The 23,425-nt window shown below is 49.1% G+C and overlaps 1 protein-coding gene across 1 annotated transcript in view; it reads left to right on the top strand.

The window, feature by feature from the left end:
* The window catches only part of LOXHD1 (lipoxygenase homology PLAT domains 1), a 210,111-nt gene that overhangs the window by 124,584 nt on the left and 62,102 nt on the right, over nucleotides 1-23,425 (top strand). The window contains exons 22-28 of the mRNA XM_059881070.1: nucleotides 7,922-8,088; nucleotides 9,033-9,137; nucleotides 12,720-12,848; nucleotides 13,838-14,002; nucleotides 15,187-15,368; nucleotides 19,928-20,044; nucleotides 20,717-20,879. Coding sequence (XP_059737053.1) covers nucleotides 7,922-8,088; nucleotides 9,033-9,137; nucleotides 12,720-12,848; nucleotides 13,838-14,002; nucleotides 15,187-15,368; nucleotides 19,928-20,044; nucleotides 20,717-20,879 — 1,028 coding nt within the window. The remainder of the gene's footprint in view (nucleotides 1-7,921; nucleotides 8,089-9,032; nucleotides 9,138-12,719; nucleotides 12,849-13,837; nucleotides 14,003-15,186; nucleotides 15,369-19,927; nucleotides 20,045-20,716; nucleotides 20,880-23,425) is intronic.

The following is a 23,425-nucleotide window of genomic DNA, read 5'->3' as shown; positions in this document are numbered from 1 at the left end:
GCACTGAGGGACAGCTCACATACAGCCCAGTGTCATGGATTTCTATGAGGCCACATGAGGACCCTGTGATTGCAGAGAAGGGCTGTGGGACAAGCCCACACTGGGAACCAGGGTCCTCCCCTGGGGTAGGTGCTCTGCCAGAAACTCACCAGGTCACCCTGGACAAGTTACTACACCATCTTTATAAGAACTTTTTATTTTATATTGCCGTATAGTTGATTAACAATGATGTATTCATTACAGGTGCACAGCAAAGTGATTCAGTTATACCCATACAACTATCCATTCTTTTTCAAATTCTTTTCCCGTTCAGGTTAGTAGACTGAGTTTCCTGTGCTATATGGTAGCTCCTTATTGGTTATCTATTTTAAATATAATAGTGTGTACATGTCAATCCCAAACTCCATCTTCATGAGCTTTCATTTGCTCTTCTGATAAATGGGTTTAAAGTTAATAGCCCAACTTATATCTCAAGATGGTCTCAAAATCTAAATAAAGCATTTAATCTTGACAAAGATAAAGTGCTCCAAAAACATGTAAGGACAGGGACAAACTGTGAACATCCCATGCAGCCTGGTTAGGGTCGGTGACCTCTGTTCGGTTGATTTGGCATCTCTGGGCCAGCCCAACATACTTGAAAATTATTGCAGCTCTATAATCTGTTTTAATTTCTGTCCATACTTGTCTTCTTTCATTATGAAGGATATTAGCTGTTCTTACCTTTTCAAATTAAGACATTGGGTGACTTTTTAAAAACCCTGTTGGAATTTTGATCATTTTGCTGTTAAATGTATGTGCAGAGAACTGCACATTTAGACCATGAAGTGCTCCCCCAGGCACACATTTCTGTCTCTCCAGGCGCTCCTTGAGTATCTCAGTCAGGCCATTTTCTACACTTGCTTCACACAGGCTACACGTTCCTGTTACATTTGCTCAAGTGTCTTATATCTTTATCACTCTTGCGACTGGACCCTTCTCATTACTCCTCTCTCCTTTTCCCTGCCCTTTCTTTTTCCTTCCTCCACTCCTCACTCTGCTCGTCTCCTCCTCTTCCCCTGCCATCCTTCCTTGTTGGTGTTGCATGGTTTCTTTACTTTGTTTCGTTGGTATTGAAGCAGCAGTAAGGGCTCTGTGCTCAGCTGGCTCCAGCCATGGGCAAGCAGAGAGTGACTCTGAGCAAAGCCTACCCCGGGAGAGAGATGTAAAACCATGGCCATCCGTTGGAAGCAGAATGAGAGCAAGGATCCTCTCTCTCGGAGAGGCACTGTCTTCTCAACAGCGCCACAACCTTCCATGACCTTTGTTAGCTCAGGAATAAGACCTTTGCGGCCAGAAGGGTGAACGCACACTGAGCTGTCCCAGTCACTCATCTCGTTGCAGACTGGGTGCCTGTAACTCCTCTCTGCCGCCCCCCACCCCTCCCTCCATTGCCCTTTCTGTCAGAAAAGCTGTCAGACGCCCCTCCCCATCTTCAGCACCTCCTGGTCAAAGCCTGCTGGCTGGCCCCTCCGCCTCACCCAGGCCCTGCCCGTGTCTGCAGCTGTCCAGACCCCCAGGCCACGTGCCTTCTCTGCTCACACTGCACAGAGGCTCCCGGGTCTGTCAGAGTAAGAGCGAGAGCACTTCCAGTGGCCGGTCCCACCCCTTTGGCTCACTCCTTGCTGTTCCTTGAAGCCAGCAGACGTGGTCCCACCTCAGGGCCTTCGTGTGTGCTGCCCCCTCCCGCTAGCACTCCTGCCCCAATGGCTCGCTCATCCTTTGTCTAGGTAGGTCTCTGCTTAGGTCCCACCGGCTCAGCGAGGCCCCAGTCCCAGCCCTGGACCTTTTATTCCTCCTCCTCAGTTTACTTCCCCCACATCACTGACTTACAATACACTGCTCCATGTAGCCATTCTTCCTCTCCCCGACGTAGCATATGAGGTCCCCTGAATGAGGAAATAACTTCATCTGTTTTGCTCACTGCTGTGTCTGCCCCCTCACCACCCAGTCCCTAGAAGAGTGCCCAGCATGTAATAGGCATACCATAGATACTTATTAAGTCAACTAATAAATAAAATTATGCTTGATGTGTTGATTCATTCATTAATTCAACAAACACAAGCCATGCTAAGTGCTGCCAGCTGAACAACTGGCTCAGACACCACCTTTGAAGAGCAGAAACCTATGATGGGAGGTAGTTCAGGTTCAATTCCTTTCTCTTCCACTCTTTGCCTGTGTGGCCTGGGCAGTCACCTCTCAAGTCTCAGTTCTTCCACCCATACAATGGGCATAAAGAAACTCTTTCACAAAATCATTGCGAGGACTAAGTGAGGTACTGTGTGTCAGGGGGCCCAACACCCAGTAAAAGGCAGTATCCGTTCTTTCCCTGAGTAGGAAGGTTCCAGTGAGTCAACATCTAAAAGTGGCCAGACAGCTAGGAAATGGGGCAGGAGAAGTGCAGGGTGGTTGAGGAGCTGACAGCCAGGGAGGCAGGGAGACCACAGGGACTGCAGGGCAAGCAGGTGCTGGTGGTCTCTGCACGGTAACCTAGAACATTGAGGGGACCAGGCGGAGGGTGTGATGGCAGGTTATCAGGCTGCTCTTTTATCCAAGGTGGCATCGAGATGTGCCTTTGTGAACAGGCAGCTCTTGGATGTTTGAGTGCTTGAAACGAGAGCATTAAAAGTGGTTGGAAAATGTGATTCAGGTGGCACAGAGGTGGAGAGCCAGGGGGCACATTCAGGATGCAGTGGGTCACTGTGTTTTTCTTGGGCATGAGGATTATGGAGGATAGGAAACAGGAAAAGAATAATGGAGAGGGTGGCAAGACAGGCTGAAGGTGCTCCAAAGCCATGCTGAGAACACATCCAGGCTCCTGGCTGGCTGCATTTCATGGGCACCCTGCTGAAGCTGAGCATGGGAGATGGGGGGAAGGAGCAGGGAGATGTCAGCTGCTGTCAGGCCCCCTCGGGAGATGCTGTCTGAGCAGAAAGGCTCAAGACGGTGTGATGCCCAGAGCCCCTGCTGCTGCCATGAGGTCACCCAGACAGAGCCACAGTGGCCCCAGGGGTCTGATGTCCAAAGCTGGACAGATTCAGTGGAGCCTCAGCAGGACCCCTTGGAGCCCTTCTGGCCTCTGAGACAGTTGCTCTGGAGGGCAGCTGAGTCTGAGCTTGAAACCCCAGGAGGAAGGGACTCGGAGAAGTGGGGGCCGAAGATTTACTGATCTGCAACTCAATTGCAAGAAAAAAAAAAAGAATAATTATTTTCCAAATAGAGAGTGCTTGAGGTCTTTTAGAGGAGTCTCAAGCTGTCAGGGTCCATGAACGAATGATGTGGAAAGTCTTTTTAATGGTGGTTTGCAGCTGTGAATGGTTCTGAGTGTGTTGTCCTGGGGTCTGAGGTCTCCCATGGGTTGACTGGGGCTCTACCCACAGACTCACATCCTCTCATATAAGGAGGCTGCTAGTCCCTCGGGCAGGGAGAAAACTGTGAAGTTGAGACAGTTTGGGGACTCTAGCCTGGGAGGCTCCACCACTGGCCTCTTTGGAAAAAAACATTTCAGAAGTGTCAGGTTGATGTTCACGTTGACAGTCCCATCACACTTGGAATGAGGAGAGCCGATCCTCTCTGCTCAGACAGTTCCTGGAGCCTTGGGGTGACGTCAGGCACCACATTCTAAGGGGGCTGATGGAAAAGAGAAAATGCATCTTCAAGAAAAGAATAGTGGCTGATTAAGAAATCTAGGAGTTGTGGCAGGAATTCTGAAGGGGGAATTAAGAACATTTCACCTGAAGAGGGCATGATGCCTTTTGATTCCATTGATCCTGTGGTGCCCATGTATGCCAGGGACTGTGGACGGCAGGGGGCGAGGAGACTCTGAGCTCGTGGGGTATTCGATTTGCCTGACTTCTTGCAGAGACACTTTAAATACATGCTCCTGGGCAACCTCTTCCTTTCACATCACTTCAGTGACCATTTATTTGACAATCATGTCCATGTGGTATCCCAAGTTGTATCAGTCAGAATAGGCTAAGTTCTGCTAGATAACAAGTAGCCCTAAAATGTCAGTGGCCTCACACAATGGAAGCTTAGTTCTTACTCATAACACAGGTCTCGGGGGGAAGGGATCAGGGGCGTATATATTGAGAATCACTGTGATCTCTCGGACATCCAGGCTGATGGAGGCTTTTCCTCAGTGTATGTTTCCATGCTCTTCCTTACAGTGGAAGGAGATGTGACAAATTGTGCACTGGCTCTTAAAGACCCCTTATAGCCCAGAGATTCCAAGTACATTAGCAAGGACTTAAAAATTCAAAGTCCTCCTCACCTCTAAAGCTATGAATCTCTGATGTTTTAGCTTCTGAATACGTAACAGAAATGGGCAGACGTTTGGGAGTGTGTTGTCTTGAATTAGCCCGTCTTTGTTAAGTCCTTCTCTCTGCTGCTTCCTCGCCCCCTTCCTTGTTGACTAAATGAGGTTTGCCACATCTTCCTTCCTCCTTTAATACTTTAGCTATCTTTTTATACAGATCTGCAATAAAGTCAAATCACTCAACTTCAGAGAGGAAGAAGCAAATGCCACAGAAGTTAGGAATGTATTTAGTGTTCTGAGCTCTGTCCACACTTGATCAGATAGCCTTTTTCCACCTGTTTTGAGCCCTAAGACATAGATTCCTGTTCTTATTGATGGGGGTCTCATAAGACCCTGAATCGTGAAAGACAGATGTTATTCTTGAATTCCATTACAAGTGGCAAATGTGTTGGGTGGGCTTTCCAGTGAGGGTTGATCAAAAAGTTTGAATTATTTTTCCCCGTAAGTTTCACCTAACAGGAAGATATTCTCCAAAACCCCTCACTCCTCCAGGATTTGGGGCGGGGGGTGGTGTGAGAGTCACAGAATGTTGAGACAGAAAAGACCTGACAATGATTTCATGCAGCCTTAATGTGATGGAACTTGGGGTGCAGAGACCATGCGGCATGTTAGGAGAAGACCAGAGGCACAAACCCAGAGTCCCCGAGCCCCAGACCCACTCTTGTCACAGTGCTCTTCCTGTAACACCAGTGGGCATATCTGATGAGCTTCAGCCTTTACTCACAAAATAGGAAAGGCCATGCATTAAATACATTTTACAGTGTGTAATCCTCGCATTCCAGTTTTACTTTCAAGTGAAACCCAACCTTTTAGGGGCCCTGAGCTTTGCTTCCATGCTCACTTTAAATCTCCTGCTGACCCCAGCTCTGCCTCTTCCTTCCATTGCCCTGGCTGGAGTGGGGGGTACCATGCCAGAACACCTGCATGCCTTTCTTCTCCTTCACTCCTGAAAAACAGCCACCTAGTGCCCTCCCCAGGCCTCTTGGAGCAGGATTTATTCCTCCTGTGGGAGGAAGGGGAGAACACTGGCTCAGAGGTCCAGTCCTCCGCTAGACCTCCTGTGGGTGCTTGTTGGCATCATTGGGGGTGGAGGCTAAATGCCCGGCACTCAGGCCCGTCCGGCCTCTGGCTCCGGTTCTCCCCCCAGGGAGCGGGATCCGGAGGCTCGGGGCCCGCGATGCTGCCGCAGTGGGCGTGCTGAGGACCTCCAACTTCCCCGAGCAGGTATCTCAAGGACAGCACGGGTGACGCGCCCAGAAGACAGGCGCTGAGGCCTTGCGCATGCGCTCTTCGCGGATGTGGGAGGGCTTGCGCCCGCCCCTTTCTGTCTTGCTGACTGTTCTGTCTCCTAGTATAAGTCTTTCCAGCTCCTTATGCCTCTGTCTCCTGTCTCTGTCCTCCTCCAGCCTCCCACACTCTCATTACTCCTCCGCAGCCCCAACCCGACTCTTTTCTTTATTTCTGTCTCTCTCCCTTAATTGGCCATAATTTAGAACTAAAGCCTATTATTCATAAATTATTTGGTTGAAGAAAAAATTAACTTTTCCATTCATACATTTAAAAGGCTGAAAAGTGGAGCAATATGCATTTTTCACTTAAACACTAATTTCAAAGCAATCTAGTTTGTCTCTCTGAAGGCTGAGCTCCTCCCACCGTTTAAATCCATGTCCCCTGATGCACAGCTACGGGGGTCTTCCCTGATAGCTCAGTTGGTAAAGAATCCACCTGCAATGCAGGAGACCCTCGTTCGATTCCTGGGTGAGGAAGATCCTCTGGAGAAGGGATAGGCTACCCATTCCAGTATTCTTGGGCTTCCCTGGTGGCTCAGCTGGTAAAGAATCTGCCTGCAATGGGGGAGATCTGGGTTCGATCCCTGGGTTGGGAGGATCCCCTGGAGAAGAGAATGGCTACCCACTCCAGTATTCTGGCCTGGAAAGTTCCATGGACTGTTTAGTCCATGGGGTCCCAAAGAGCTGGACACGACTGAGTGACTTTCACTTTCACTTTCGATGCACAGTTGCACCTCCATGCCCCTGGCCTGCTCCTCTCACACGCTGATGGGAGGCAGTAAGGACTGTAGGAGGGTGTGGGGCTCAGAAAGGGATGAAACCCCCGGTCTACGCTGTTTCCAGCCTCTCCAGACTTTGACCTGTCTCTGAATGCATCTTATGCACCTGGACCGTGGTAGGGATGGTGTGCAGCAGCCCCAACTTAGAGATAGTCTGTCCCCAAACCCTCTGAGTTGTTCTGGGAGCCCAGGGGCCCGATGGTGCACTGTCCAGCCCACAGCCTCCAGAAATCCCAGGCTTGGGCTGAAGACAAAGAAAGGAAGTATCACCATCACCATCATCATCATCATCACTATCAAAGTATTAGCGAATTTTTAACCAAGAATGTACCGAGCGCCAGGAAATTTAAGCACTTAAAAATGTTTTACTCCTGTAATTCTCACCATTGCCTTTGAAATAGGCAACATTATCCTCATTCTATAGAGGGTTGCTAGATAAAATGTAGAATGGCCACTTAAATTTGAAAGTCAGATAAGCAAAGAATAATATTTTAGTATAAGTGTGTCCCAAATATTCCTTGCTCATCTAAAATTCCAATTTAACTGGGAGTCCTGTGATTCTGCAGGCTAAATCTGGCAACTCTCACAGAAAGAGCTGTAAAGAAACTTGTTCAGTCTCAAAGGACTGTAGGTGGCAGAGCCAGGATTCAAACCCAGTCGGGCTCTAGAGGCGAGTCCTTAGTGCCCACTCTCTGCTGCTTCTCCCAGCCTTGTCCTGCCTTCCCTTCCATCCCGGCTCCTCCCTTGCCCTGGGTTCAGCTTCTCTGCTGAGGAGTCTAACTGGACCTCCCTTCCCTGGATGGTGTCCGCTGTCTGCTGTGCCAGCTCCTTAAAGGTCATATTCTTTGTATCTTTCAGAAGCTTAAGTGGGTCATTCCATTACAATCCTTTAGGTATGAAGCACCTCCTATGTACAATATTCTCTGCCAAAGTAGCTCTGGCTAATAGATTGATTCTAGAAAAGGCCAGAACAATCCCCAGAAACCCCTCCTTCTCTACATTCCTCCTATGTGACCCTGATTCCAGGCACAGCCTTTTTCCATGGGGTGTATGGAAACCACATCCCATATTTGTTGTCTACTCCAGGCAAGTGTAGACTTCCAGGCAAACTGGATTCCCTTGTAGCTCAGTTGGTAAAGAATCTGCCTGCAAAGCAGGAGAGCTGAGTTTGATCCCTGGGTCGGGGAGATCCCCTGGAGTAGGAAACGGCAACCCACTCCGGTATTCTTGCCTGGGAAATCCCATAGACAGAGGAGCTGGGCAGGCTACAGTCCATGGGGTCACAAAAGTCAGACTCGACTTAGCGGCTAAACCACCACCAGGCAAGGAACTAGTGGGGTGATTCTTAGGTAGGATGGGAGGGCAATGCTGGGGGGTGGGGGCAGACAGGGGAGCATTTGGGTCCCATGAGGGCCTCTTATGTCTCAGCCATGACTGCTGTTTCATGAGACCTTCTCAAAGACACATTCCCAAACTTTCCCCATTCCCCTCCTGCACAGGTACTACTTCCCATGCCAACGCTGGCTGGCTGTGGAGGAGGACGATGGCCAGCTGTCCAGGGAGCTGTTGCCAGTGGACGAGTCCTATGTGCTGCCACCAAGCATGGAGGAGGGCGGGGGAGGTGGTGACAACGCCCCCCTCGACAACCTGGCCCTGGAGCAGAAAGGTTTCCTAGAGCTGATTTCTTCCCTCCAGCACCCATCTCCTCTGTCTTTCCCCAACTAGGTCTCCATCTTCCTCTCCACTCTGGACTCCGAGCACTTCCTTTTCTGGGAATCTATCTGTGCTGCCCTCTCAGTCTTCCGTGGCAAGAATGGGAAGGTGACAGGGGCATGTTCTCACATGTCTAGCATATAGCTGGCTGTAAAGTACATGGCTTAGCATGGAGTTATTGTCAGGAATGGAATGAAATAGAACAGAATAGTTACAGTTGGTTTTGACTTAGACTTCCCTGGTGGCTCAGATGGTAAAGCGTCTGTCTACAATGCAGGGGACATGGGTTCGATCCCTGGGTCAGGAAGATCCCCTAAAGAAGGAAATGGCAATCCACTCCAGTACTATTTCCTGGAAATCCCATGGACAGAGGAGCCTGGTAGACTACAGTCCATGGGGTCGCAAAGAGTTGGACACGACAGAACGACTTTCCTTTCCTTTGACTTAGTCTTGCAACCTCCCCTCCTGGCTCGTTATAGACTCCCAATACGAATATTTTTGTCAAGGGGAAGAATGAACTTTCAAGAGTGCTGGGATGCTTGTGCTCCCTTCCTTGAAATTCGCATCCTTAAAACTTCCCAATCTGGAGGAGTCAGACCAGGGTTCCTGGCTGATGAGCCTTTAAACCCCACAGTCACCCCAAGTCTTCCTCGAGCATCCTACAACTCTACTGACTGAGGGTTTCCTGTGTGAGCTGGCAGTAGGGGTGGGGAGTCTCATCTCTGCCTTCTGGAAGTTTCCAGACTAAAGGCAACTACAGAACAACACATACTGCAAGGAAAGTGACTCATAGAAACAGCCAACCGAAGCAGAGAAACGTGCTCAATACGTTATCTCCCTCCTCCCTTCATGGGAGGTGCAGTCTACCACTCACTTCTCCACACTCTTCTCCTGCAGATAAATCTACCACATTTTCAGTGACCATAAAGACTGGGGACAAGAAGAATGCTGGCACCGATGCCAATGTCTTCATCACACTCTTTGGCACTCAAGATGACACTGGTAAGAGAGCAATGCAAGGCCCCACTCACCCATGTTCCTCTTGAGGGAGACTGGAGGAGACAGTGGAACTTTCCAGAGATATCCCGGTCATGTCTCTCACTTTCTTTTTTAAGAAATCATTTTTAAAATTTTCTTTACTGTTTTATTGTATTGTGGGAAGAACACTTAACATGCAATCTGTTTTCCTACCAAATTTTAAACATATAAACATTATTGTTGACTGTTGGTTCATGGTGTACAACAGATCTTTAGAGGTGGTTCATCTTACTAAACTGAAACTTTATGCCTGATGATTAATAACTCCCTATTTCCTCCTACGCTTTGCTCCTGGTAACCACCAATCCAGTCTTTGATTTTATGAATTTGACCTTGATACCTCATTTCAGTGGAGTCATGCTGTATTAGTCTTTCTGTGCCTGGCTTATCTCACTTAGCATAATATCCTCAAGAACCATCCACATTGTTGCATATCAAAGAATCTCCATTTACAAGGCTGAGTAATATTCCATTGTATGTATATACCATATCTTCTCTATCCATTCATCTGTCAATGGACATTTAGGATTTTTATTCCATGTCTTAGCTATTCTGAGTAATGCTGCAGCAAACATAGGAGTACTAATATCTTTTCAAGGACCTGATTTCATTCTTTTGGATATATACCCAGAAGTGAGATGGCAGGTTCTTATGGTAGTTATATTTTCAACTTTTTGAAGAACTTTCATACTATTTTCCAGAGCAACTGCATCATTTTGGACTTCCACCCACTGTGTGTAAGGATTCCAATTTCCCTACATCCTCACTAACACTTGTTGTCTTTTGTTTTTTTTGATAGTGACCTCCTGACAGGTATGAGATGGTATCTCATTGTAGTTTTGATTTGCATTTCCCTCATAATTAGTGACAATGAATACTTTTTTCATATATTATTGGCCATTTTTGTGTCTTCTCTGGAGAAAGGTCCATTTAAGTCTTTAGCCCATTTTTAATTGAGTTGTTAGATTTTCTTTATTATTGAGTCGTATATTTCTTTATATATGTTGGTGATTAACCCCTTATAGGTAAATGATTTGCAAATATGCTTCCCATTCTACAGAATTCGGTTTCTTTTGCTGTGCTTCTAGTTTAATGTAATCCCACTTGCTAATTTTGGTTTTTGTTGCCTGTGTTTTGGGTGTCATATTCATGAACTCATTACCAAGACCAATGTCATCAAGTGTTTTCCTTATGTTTTTTTTTTCTAAGCGTTTTACAGTTTCAGGTCTTATATTTAAATCTGTAATTCATTTTGAGCTGATTTTTGTGTATGATGTGAGAGAAGGGTCCAAATGAATTATTTCGCCTGTAGACATCCATTTGCCCTGCACCATTTATTGGAGAGGTTTTCCTGTCCCTATTTTGTACACTTGCGTGCCTCTGACTCTTGAAAGATTACATGCGACTGACTCCAAGAGAGAAAGGCAATTCCTTGTTCTTTTAAATGTTCTTTTAAAATTCTTTTAAAATCCTTCTAAGTCCTCTCTCAGCCCTCGTTGCTGCCTCTACCCCCTACAAGTGTTTGGAAGCTGTGAAAATCATCTTCCCTTCAGCATCCTCTCCCCAGGCAATGGCGCCCAAGTCTTTGTCCAGCCTTCCTGAAAGGTGGTTTTGTTTTGTTTTGTTTAACCATTTCCTGCACCCTTCTTTGAGGCGTCACTGTGGTGGCCTTTCAAAACTACAGTGAAGAAGCTCCTGAGTCCACACAGTGAGAGGTCTCTGCTCTGTGTCTTTTGCCAGCTTTTTCCTTCTATTCTGAATGCAGAGGTAGCTCTAACTCTATCTCAATAACAACCTGGGAAATGGTGGCTCTTCCCAGCCTCCAATAAGACTCAGCCAGTGGGTTCCATGGTACTCTTGATATGAGATGCTCAGGGAATCTTGGGGTCATTCTGGAGTCTCTGTCAAGGCCATCACAGAAAGTGGCATATGCGCCGGAGTCAGCATCCACTTGGGCCACCTGTCCAGCCATTCTGAGTTCAGAGAAGAACCAGTTCCTCAAATATGTAGTCATCACATATTTTCTCATTACTCCTAAAGCTCTATTCTAAGCATTGCTGAAGAATGAAGGGGCGATCCCTGACTTGGTAATCACCGACTTTGAGATGCTCATATTCTAATTCAGTCGTGTGTACTCGAGCTTGACTAATTGGTTTAAATTTCTCCTATACTGCTTAGTAGCTGTGTGACCTCGGGAAAGGGGCTTAACCTCTCTTTGCTTTAGTTTCCCCCATTTGTAGCGTATTCTGATAGCGCAGTTGGTAAACAATCTGCCTGTCAGTGCAGGAGGCATAAGAGACAAGGGCTTGATCCCTGGGTTGGGAAAATTCCCTGGAGTGGGAAATGGCAACCCAACACAGAATTCTGGCCTGGAAAATTTCATGGACAAAGGAGCCTGGGGGGTACAGTCCATGGGGTCACAAAGAGTTAATATGACTGAGCACACACACGCACTTTTGTAAAATGGAGATTAAACTAGTAGATATCTCATAGAGTTGTGGATTTAATGAAATTGAATGTGTAAAATATTTGAGACAAAATGACAATAAAGCATTTATTATTAATATTATTATCATTTAATAGGTTAAATAATGCAAATATAATGAGTGAATCAGGTTGAAACTTACAAATGTATGTCATTGCAATAGTTACTGAACCATAGTCAATGAAATTGAGGGGGCCTAACAGAGTGCTTTTATTTGCCAAGGGATTTCTATGTGTTTGGCACATTCTTCAACACTCAACAGTCATCGTATTAAATAGTCACAACTCCTCTATGGGGAAGGCACCAAAGCCACCCCTTTTGACATTTGAGGAAACCAGATCTCAGAGAATTAAGTAATTTGCCCAAGGCCACCCAGACAATAACCAAGGTCTGTCTGACTCTGTGCACTTAAATCATCTGCAGTAAGTCTATGATTATCAAAAGACTTCCTACATGAGGCAGGACTTACAGGGATAAGGAGACTTGAAGAATGAGGCAGGAGGGGATGGTGATGACCCTGGGACCACCTTAAATTTCCGATCGACACCGCAGTCAGAGCCCTAGGACGGAGCCTGTATGTGAGGTGGCTGGTGAGGGGCGCTGGAATCCAGTCCTCCTTCTGTCATCCAGAGAAGAGTCTCCAGAGAATTGGCACATGCCCCATCCTGCAGGGGAGCCCCTGTTTCCTCAATGCAGGGAACATGTGAAGGTGGCTCCCTCCCTACGTGGAGAAACCTGAGGGCTGTGTCTTAGGGCCCCACCGCTTTCTCCCGGGTGATCTTGGATAAGGCCCTTAATTTGTGGGTGTGTCTCCTTTTCTTTAGCAAAGCAGGAAATAAAAATACGTATGTCAAAGAGTTATTGCAAAGCTCCATACAAGGACACACACACACACACATACACACAAAATACCAAAAATGCCCCACAGATAGTAACTGTATAGTCTAAATTTGATAGAAGTTCAGAAATTTGCTCATTAGGAGAAGAGACTAAGAGGGGTAGTCAGACTAAGTTTGAAGGCCTCAGGCCTAGCCAGTCATGTTGGGGTCATTTGGTTGCAGGAATGACCCTCCTGAAATCCTCCAAGACCAACAGCGACAAGTTTGAGAGGGATAGCATCGAAATCTTCACAGTGGAGACCCTGGACCTGGGAGATCTGTGGAAAGTCAGAATCGGTCATGACAACACAGGTCTGGCTTCCCTCCCTTCTGTTCCTGGCTGAGAACATGAGGACCATGGGCAGGCCCCCATGGGTGCCTAGGAAAGAATCTAGGGTAGGCTTGGATGTCATCTGCTTTCCGTGATGACACAGGTCCCTCAGTCCCTTCATGGCTGCACACAGAGATTCTGGTCTAATTGATCAGGGTAGGGCCCGGACACCAGTGATTTTTTAAAGCTTTCTCCCCAAACCCCACAGTCAGAAATTTCAGTGTGCAGCCAGTTTTTGACTCAGTAGGTCTGGGATGGGACTCAAGAGATTTTATATTTCACAGGTGATGCTGAGGCTGTTGGTCTGGGGGCTCCACTTAGAACCACGGATGAAGCCAGTTCTTCCCAGAAGCCCCTAATACTGTGCCCAAGTTTGTTCTCTCTCACTAAAGCAGGACTCATTTTTTTTTGGTCTTCAAACCATATCTTGTGAGCCTGAGGAAGGAGGCCTTTCTCCTTGCTTCTGGGACTGAGGGACAAGGTCTCTGCCCGGCTTCCATTTCTTTCTTTAAACCTGAGCACTCATTTTCCCAGGGAGGAGCATAGATCCTTCACTTGTTTCCCTTCCCTTCATGAATCATAAACTGAGGCCAGGGAGACCAGCATGTCGCCCTGCCACTAGATGAAAATATGGAGCCCTTGTTAACACAGGCTCTCTCTGGCATCTGGGTTCCCTTTTGGGAATACCTTCCACCCTGGACGGTTCTTTGCTTCCCAGACTCTGCCTCCCATCATCTCTTCTCCATATCCCTTCCCTTCTGTTCATTTCACTGACAGCAGCCCAGAGTAGGATCTGGTAGGGTACACAGGAATCAGTCCACACTGCTGTAAGCAGAAGCAATGATGAGTCCACGGTGGAACCATAGGCACCAGCCTTTGACTAAGGAAGGATGCTTGGAGTCCTGAAGTTGTGCACAGAAAGCCATCTGTGTAGAGGTCCTTGAGGGGTTCTGTGTCTCCTTCCCTCCAGGCAAGGCTCCAGGCTGGTTTGTAGACTGGGTAGAGGTGGACGCCCCATCCCTTGGCAAGTGCATGACGTTCCCCTGTGGCCGCTGGTTGGCCAAGAATGAAGATGACGGCACCATCGTCAGGGACCTTTTCCACGCGGAGCTTCAGACAAGGCGGTACACACCATGTAGGAGTCCTGCAGGGAAAGCCTGGGCCTCCTCCTAGACCTCCTCAGCCGCCCACCAACTCCCAGTCCCTCATCCGTGCTTGATCCTTGGCCAGGCCCAACTTGGAAATTCCACGGGCCCTGTGCTGGCTGTGGACAGAACTCTAGACCCAAGGAAAGGAAATACGGGATGTATTTCTACTCCAAACTAGCTGATGACATCAGGCAAAGAGCCTGACTTCTCTGGAGTTCAGTTTCCCTGTCTCCAAAATAGACATAATAGTGCAGGGTGGTTGTAAGACCCAAAAAGGAGAAAAGATAAGGTCTAACATTTGTTGTTGTTGTTGCTCAGTCATGTCTGACTCTTTGCAAGCCCACGGACTGTAGCCTGCCAGTCTCCTCTGTCCGTGGGATTTCCCAGGCAAAAGTACTGGACTGGGTTGCCATTTCTTTCTCCACAGTCTAACAATGAAGGGTCATTATCAACCCCTTAATCAGTCCTCACTCCAGTCATTAACACACCAAAGAAATCACTGTTATAAGATTTTATCTTGATTGGGGGGTGGGGGAAGAACTTGAAAAGAAGCAAAATGTAATTCCTTTACCAGCTAAAGAAAAGGAGAAAATGGAACAATTAGGTGAATTTTTGACATGTTGCTTCCTCTGTCATCATCTGAAAGTCTATTGCTGGGGAGGGGCAGGCCAGTGTGGAGCCAGTGAGTGAGTAGTAGAAGGGGTGAGAAGAGAAGAGAAAGGGCTCTCACCACTGTAGACCGGCCGATCTGATTGGTGGCTGTCCCCTGAAACATAATGCTCCTGTGTATAGGATGTCTGCAGCCATGGACTGCTTTGAGGATGCTGTAACAAATGAGGAAACCAAGGCTCCTAGGTGACTTGCACAGGTCGCACAGTCAGGCTAGATAGAGCCTGTGCTTTCACCCAATCTGTTGTACTAGCTCTGTAATGGGAGAGGCACGGAGACCCTAGTCTGAGGTGACAGGGGTTTTCGATGGGCCCAAGGCATGTCGGGATACTTCCCTCCACCCTGGGTTGCTAGGCAACCACATGAAGGTTCAGGCCCCTGGGTAGCAGCTCCTAGTGAAGGGACAGATCCAGAGCGGTGGTGCTGATGAAGAACTTGACCTGCCTGTATTTGTTTCCTGTTTTCACCCCCCCTCTGACTTTGCCTTCTGTCCCCTCCCCAGTTGTCCCTTATGAGATCACCCTCTACACTAGTGATGTCTTTGCCGCTGGGACAGACGCCAACATCTTCATCGTCATCTATGGCTGCGACGCCGTGTGCACCCAGCAGAAGTACCTGTGCACCAACAAGAGGGAGCAGAAGCTGTTCTTTGAGAGGAAGTCCGCCTCCCGCTTCATAATGGAGGTACCGGCATCTGACAGGCTCCCAAGGGAGCCAGCACAGGGGTGCAGGCTGGACCAGAAGGCAAGGAGAAGGAGCCCTTGTCCAGAGTCTGACATGTGCCTTTCATCTGATGGGCTGTTGTGAGTGAGGGAGATGGTTCTCACTGGAACCATCATTCTCACTGGAACCTCATTGGATGAAGTTCATCCAATCTCTCTGAGCCTCAGTGCATGTGAGGAGCCAGGAGGACAGTGACCTTCCCTCTCCGGGACCAGTGTCTGAGTCAAAGGTGACAATGAGTGCACAGGGTTTAAGGAAACTAGAGGCACAGTTCCACTGGGGCCATCTCCAGTGCTACCAACAGCAAAGCCATGGAGGGAGCTGGCTTCCAGACTTCCTCATCACATTATTGTCTCCTGCTTATCTGTCAAGCTATAGTGAAAGTGAAGTCGCTTAGTCATGTCCGACTCTGCAACCCATGGACTGTAGCCTATCAGGCTCCTTCGTCCATGGGATTTTCCAGGCAAGAGTGCTGGAGTAGATTGCCATTTCCTTCTCCAGGGGATCTTCCCAACCCAGGAATCGAACCCAGGTCTTCTGCATTGCGGGCAGATGCTTTACCATCTGAGCCAGTAGGGAAGAGAGCATCCCATGTATTCCTTGGTTCCCACTTGGCTCTGGCCTGAGAGTTTCACTGTTAGATGCTTATTGCGGATGTATGTCACCGCATCCACACCTGGTATTCTGTACACCCATCCCGTGCCTCCTTGTAAGCTCCACTCTGTGCCAGGTGGGGTGGAAGAGACAAGGGAAGGAGAGGACCCAGACCGTGCCTGCAAGGGGCTTGCAGTCCAACTGGGGAACCCCAGATCTCAACAAGGCTAAGGAGAGAGTCTGGTGACCATCATCATAGCTGCTCTTGGGGATAAGAAGACCCTGTCATAGGGTTACTTAGCCCTCAGAGCAACTCTGCGCTGTGATTATCTGTGCTTAAGTATGGGGAAACCAAGGCACAGAGAGTTTAGTAGCTTCCATTAAATCACACAGCCAAGGCATAGTGGAAGTAGGATTCAACGTTTGGAGGCTTAGAATGTGTGCCCTTAGCCCCTGCCATCCACTAGCCCATGAGGGCAAACAGTGGGGCTGGCTGAGTGTGCTGTAGGTGTTCAGAGACCAGAGAGGGCTCCCTGGAAGTGGTGGCTTTGAGCTAGACCTGAAAGTGAGCATATGAGGGACCAAGGAGGGAAGGCCTTCCTAGCAAGGGGAACATCATGGCTGAGGGCCAGAGATGGAAGGAAACATAGCAAGTGGCTTGAGGTTTGACAAGAGGGGATAGGAGAGGGATGTAACTTGGCTAAGGATCCATGGAACAGGATTTAAAGGGGGTGACTCTGAAGGACAAGGGGTGAGGGCTTGGGCTCTCCAGGTAGTAGGGACTTTGGGAGATGTGCCCCTTATTTTCTGGTGGGAGACAAAGCACAGAGCCCCATCTTGCTTCCTCGGGTCGTGTCTGCCCCAGGAAACTCCCTTTCCCCTCCCCACCTTCTCCGGGAGCAGTCGGCACTTGTGGGAAGGTTGCCACCTTGGTGGAGATTTTTTAACAAGGAGAATTCAAGGGTGATTCATCTATGCACACGAAGTAGCACCTCACCCACAGAGATCTCCTTGTGCATGCGTCATCCCAGCCGGATGCTGTCAGAGGCCTGAGTGTGATCACACCTTGGCTTCCGGGAAGTTTCATCAATGAAGTCTGCCTAATAGGCAGCTATAATTTGCCAGTAATTTGTTGCAATTTTTTTTCTTTCCAAATCTACCTGGGTGTTGGGGGGAGTATGAGGGCTTAGACACAAATGAGCTTGCTTTGTGTCCCCGTCTCTCCGTTTCTCTTTTCCCACTGATCTTCGGGCAAGAGGAGGAGTGCTGGGCTGTAAGTGAGCCCATAACCCTGGATTCTGGCTCTGCTCAGCCTCTGACTCACGAGCAAGCCCACCCTCTCTGTGGCCTCGTCCTCAGACACCCAGATCTGCTGGGAAAATAACAATGGCTAATATTTACTGGGCACTCCCCATGTGCCAGCCTTGTTCTTGGCACTTGGGATGTATCACCTCATTTAATCCTCATCACCATTCCAAGAGTCAGATGGTGTCATTGTCCCCCTTTGACAGCTGCCTGGCAGCTCAGTGTCCCTGAGTGCAGATCCTGTAAGTCACGATCTCGCCCGGAGCTTCCTGTTTCTCCTGCTGTGAAAGGGTGAGGCCCCATGCATTCACTGGTCTCTGTTTAATGATTCAGAAAGTCCAGGAGCTCGCAGGGGACACCAGGTCTCCGATGAAGCACGGGTGAGCTGGCTGCTGGGGAGTTTGTTAACTCAAGGCGTCTCCAGCAAAGTGGTGCCATATTGGTCACTTGGAAGGAGAGAATTGCTGACAAAAAGAAACACGTCTGTGATCTTAGACCCAGAAGTGACCTTGAAGGGTTGCCCTGCCCATGCCCCTGCCTTTGGCTGAGCAATCTCCCCATTTAATAGATGAGGCAGTTAAGGCCTAGAAGGTCAAGAAACTTGTCTAGATCATGCAGCTTGTAGGGCTATAGCTGGGAAGGATGGAGGTGGGTGGGAGCAGGGGGACATTTCTCAGGCGGTGCTGATGGGCTTGGCCGTGGCTGTCAACGGTGTGTGTGTGTGTGTGTGTGGAGGGTGTGCAGTGCTGGGAGCTCTTCCAGTTCATTCCCAGGTCACATCTGTCTAGGCTTATAGAGGCTCCACATTTGGTGAATGGTTCAATCACTCATTCAGATGCCATTCACTCATCAGGAGTCTTCAACTACCCTGGGGCTGACTGCCATCTCCTTGTAGCACTGAGTCCTTGAAGGAGCAGGCCAGGCAGAAAGCTCCTCAGAGGGGCTGCCAGGAAGCTCAAGTCTGCATACCCTCCTTAACCTCGACCTGTCAATGCCAAAGACATGAGTTCCGTGGGCCAACCATGAGCCAGGGCATCTGGGTATTACTTTGTTTCCCTGCCCTCTGTTCCCTTTACCCCGATTTCCTTGTCTGTTTCCACCTGTGATTGCCCAGATCCCCATAGGGATGAGGCAGGATGGGAACTGACACATCCAGCTCCATTTCAGGGAAGAACATGACACATGAGAACTGGGAGAGGCCCACAGGCTCCCAGAGGCCCTAGAGTGGGGCCTGATGGAGGGCAGCCTGACGGAGAGAGCCAAGGAGGCAGGTGCCAACCGTGTGGATGCCTTGCCTTGTGTCTGGCCACCTTGTTGCTTCTTTTGAAGGCTCTAAGGAAAGGATCTGGGAGTCAGTCACTCCTGGCTGAGTCCCTCTCCAGCACCATGTGCCCACAGGGTCCAGACAGGACAGATGAGAGACGGCACCTCTTGAATTTCAGGGACTCTTCATGCCTGCACGTATCACTCTTTCATTCAAGGGGACTTCCATGCACTCCTTGGTGGCTGAGGTGTGAGAGAACCCAGCTGACTTTGTCACACACGTTTCACAGATGAGGAAGCAATCTTTTATCCTTTCTGCCATTAGGTATTGAGTACAGAGGTCAAGGGCTCTGTTCTGGGTTTTGGGGATGCCGTGATGAGCAAAACAGACGTGGTGCCTGCCCTTATGACTTTCAGTGATGGAAAAGAAGGCTTCACACAAGTAAAGGCAAACTTCTGACTGTGAGAAGTGCTGGTGTGTGTATGTGTGTGTGTGTGAGTGATAGGATGCTGTCAGACCTTATCATGAAGAGATTTGAATTTTTTGAGGTGATCAGGTCCTTATAGCTCAGTTGGGAAAGAATCTGCCTGCAGTGCAGGAGACCCGGGTTCAATTCCTGGGTCTGGAAGATTTCCTGGAGAAGGAAATGGCAACCCACTCCAGTATTCTTGCCTGGAGAATCCCATGGATAGAGGAGCCTGGTGGGCTACAGTCCGTGGGGTCGCAAGAGTCAGACATGACCTAGTGACTAAACCACCAAGGTGATCAGGGGCTTTCCCTGAGTAAATGATCCTTGAGTTGAGACCTGAATGATGACGTTGGGCAAACACTGGTTTAGGTAAAGAAGAAGAAAGGGAAGGGGCAGGGAGGGCTGATGCAAAGGCCCTGTGGCAAGAAAATGTCAGGCTGGACGGACTGGAAATTGAGTGACACAGAAGAGGAGTGGCTGGAGATGGAAGCAGCCCTGAGGGGCCAAGGAGAAGGTCAGACTAGCAAGGCAGGGCTTGGGCAGAACCAGAACTCATCTTCAGCTCTCAAGCCTCTGCTAGTAACAGAAGACTGGGGGCTGGGCTCCACCATGAAAAGGGGTATGGCCTCCCAGAGCTTGAGTGAACTGAGTTCTGGAGTCTAGGCTGATGTTAAGTTGGGGAGACGAAGGGAGGTGTGAGCACAGCATGTGTAAGGAAGGGAAGGCAGGGGCTGATTTGACCAAACAGGAGGGACTGACTGGGAGAAAGTGACCCCTGGAAGTTCAAAGGGTTTCTAAGGTAGATGCCCTCGGGAGGCAGAGTTTTGCTGAGGTTGTACTTTCCTGGACTGTTCAATCAACATCTGGTGTATTTTCTCCTTCCCCAAGTTAGAAGATGTGGGAGAAATCATTGAAAAAATTCGGATTGGCCATGATAATACGGGCATGAATCCTGGTTGGCACTGCTCCCACGTGGACATCCGCCGGCTCCTCCCAGATAAAGATGTGAGTTTCTGATTGGTCCATCCTGCGGTTTCTTTTGTCCCATTTCAGAAGAGATTCAAGTCAGATTTCTTATAAGAAACTGCAGCCTTTTTAAGTTGAGATAAAATCATCTAAGGAAGATTCAGCCAGTTCATGCCAAGTGCAGGAGCTAAAGCAGGCCCAAGGCACAATCTTTTAAAACCTTCAAGAAAAAGGGTCTGGACAGCCGTGTCTCTGCTCCTCACCCCCAAAGCCGTGCTACTAGTGAGTGACCAAGTGTGTCCTTCCTGCAACTCAAGGTCAACTCAGAGAAAGAAAGCCACCCACACAACTTGGAAAGCATTCTTAAAACCACAGAATTCTAAACCTAGGGAGAAGTTTAAAATACAGACTCTCCCCTCACTACCAGCTGAGTCTTAGTCTCTGGGATGGGGTTCGGGTATCCATTTTCAAGTGACTTGGGGAATTCGACCTTCCAGAGCCTCCCCCTGACATGGTTTGGAAGTGCTTTAAGTAAGGCTGGATCTGCTGGAATTGGGGCAGGGCTGGGGCCTCCCCTGGGGCTTTTGCATTATCAGTGGGGCTCCATCATCCTTGGCCTTGGTCCCCATGAGTGTTGAGATGGGTGATGAATGACTGAAGTTGGTAGTTTCCACATGAAGGGCTCAGTTTCCTCCTTTCTCCTCACCCCAGGGTACAGAGACCTTGACTTTCCCTTGTGATCGATGGCTTGCCACTTCGGAGGATGACAAGAAGACCATTCGAGAACTGGTCCCTTATGACATCTTCACCGAGAAATACATGAGCGATGGGTCTTTAAGGCAAGTCTACAAGGAAGTGGAGGAGCCTCTGGACAGTAAGTGTGGGGTGATCGCCCTCATCACCATCAGCAGAACGAAGTGTCCCTCGTTGGACACTTGCCTTGTGCAGGGCAGAGCCTTTGCACCTCGGAGGCAGAGTCTGTAATTACCTTCACTCCACAGAGAGGGCAACTGAGGCTCACAGAGGTTACACAAGCTGCCAGAGTTCACTCAGCTAATAAATGGCACGGCTGTTCTTCAGAGTTGCAGCGCCCTCACCCTGAGTCTCATGCTCAAATCCTCCCCTGGTCTGACAGTGTGATCCGACATCCACGTATGTGCTCTCCTGGGGCTGGACTCAACTGGTCCTTGTTCTCTCCCTTTGCTTAGTTATTTGGCTACTAATCCTCTGGACTTGGTCCTCTCTGCTCTTGCTGGATTCAGCTGTCCCTACCGAGTGTGAATCAGATAGCTTCCCGGCTTTGTACAGAACTGTAACTCTGGTGTTTGTTCTCAGGAGGCTGGGTGCAGCTTCCGTGTCCAAGGCCATGGGTTTCTTTTCTGTGTGTGCCAGTCACCTTTTCCTCATTGATGAGGCTCTTTTCTGCAGAATTTGCACCAGCCTGAGCACACACTTCTTGCCCTCATTCCTTTGCTTTGGAACCACCATTTTCTTTCCTTTATTTATTTTATTAATTGAAGGATAATTGTTTAACAGAATTTTGTTGTTTTCTGCCAAATAGCAACACTAACCAGCCATAGGCATCCACATGTCCCCTCCCTCCTGAACCTCCCTCCCACCTCCCTCCCCATCCCACCCCTCTAGGCTGTTACAGAGCACCAGTTTGAGTCCCCCCCAACCCCTTGGCTATCTATTTTACATATGCTAATGTAAGTTCCCATGTTACTCTCTCCATACACCTTCTTACCTCTCTGGCTAGTCTCTGAATGCCTTTCTCCCTTCCCTTACTGGGTGGTATTGCTCCAGGCTCAGACCTCAACCTAAACTAAGCCTCTGCTGTAGCTGTGACATTTCTTTTCATCTGAGTTGCCACTTGCTTAGAGATAAAAACAAGTGTTACCTCGATGACATGCCTTTCCCACATCCTTTTCTCTGAATGTGTTTTACTTTGAATCTGGGGGATCATTTCCTTTTCTACTTGGATCCCAGAGGATGCGCTGGAAAGCTGTCCTCACGGCACCCTTGGCTGTTCTGTGTTAACAAAATGCTACGAACCCCTCTGCACTGGGTGGTGTTTCTAGGGAAACATCTTTTCACGGAGAGCGGGGTGGCCTTGGTGGGATGGGGAGGGAGGAGGATCCGGAAATAGCCGGATTTGACTGCACGACCGAGCGTGCTGCTCAGCACGCAAAAGCTGAGTCGGTTTTGCTAATTCCCAAAAGGACTGGAGAGAGCAGTGAAGGGCAGGAAGGCCATTTAAATCACAGCCCTGGGGACACCACACCCCACTCTGGGACAAGGGTCTCCTTTGAAAAGGTCCCACCCAAGTGTGGAGCAGGTCTGAATGAACAGCCAGGAAATGGATGGGGAGAACAAGTGAGGAGGGTGGGGACAGTCGACTGCTGTGTCCAAACTCCGGCAAGATTCCTAGTGTTACCTCTTGTCATATCAGCCAGCTAGGTGTGGGTCACGTTGACTCCTTTAGACAAAAGAAGATGTTATTAATGTGTGTGTGAAATGCTGGCTGGATTCTGCACTGAACTGAGCAAGTTGGGGGCCGGGGGGGCCAGGGTTCAAGTGTGCCCAGTGCTGGATCCTACTCTCTAAGGGGACAGGCCTCTAGGAGCAGGTCTCCTGGTGCACCAAGGAGGGAAGGCCAGCAGACTGCTGGGTGGGGTGATGGAGATGGGACGATGGGAAAGGGGGCGGAGCTCAGGACTGGATGTGAGCTTGTGGCCTGTGGTCCAGTCCAGGTGGACACAGGGATGTGGGTTCAGAGCTCAGAAGGGACCTGGGCTGGAGATACAGCCTGGGGAACTCACAGAAGTTGACACCTGGAGCGTGCAGGGTGAGAGCTACGGGAAGCAGACAGAACTGGAAGACATGGGCATCTGGGGCAAGGCAGATGTTTAGGAACCTATAAAGCTGCTCAAGGAGCAGAAAGAGGCAGAAGGGGAGCAAGGAGGAATAATGCTACGGATCCAGGGGAAAATGAGGATAATAATAGGAACCGTGTTGTGGGCGTGAGCGTGTTCCATACCCACAGGCAGAGCAGCTCACGTCACCTCACTCTCCTGCATTTAGTTCCATGCGGTTCTGAGCCCACTTGCATGGGCTGGTAAGAGTGTCCATCTCAGTCACTGCAGGGCAGGGGTGTCCCCTTTCCTAGGGTCTTATAAAAACCCTGAGGCTCACAGCAGGGACCTGGCCCTCAGTCCAGGTTGGGGACAACCTTTACTTCTGGCCTTCTGCTTGGTGAGACTGTGGCTGCTGGCTGTCAGCCAGCACACAGGTTTCATTTCTCTGGGTGGCCAGAAAGGCTTCTCCAAGGAGCCCGGCTTTGTCAAAAGATCCTGTCTTCACCCTGGAGGCCTCCTTGCTTCAAGGCTTCAGACAGGCTTGGCAGCTGTCTCCTTCCTG

Source organism: Bos taurus, chromosome 24 (assembly GCF_002263795.3).
Source record: "Bos taurus isolate L1 Dominette 01449 registration number 42190680 breed Hereford chromosome 24, ARS-UCD2.0, whole genome shotgun sequence".
Taxonomy (NCBI): domain Eukaryota; kingdom Metazoa; phylum Chordata; class Mammalia; order Artiodactyla; family Bovidae; genus Bos; species Bos taurus.
Note: the sequence above shows the minus strand (reverse complement) of the source record. Positions and strands in the feature narration are given on the sequence as shown.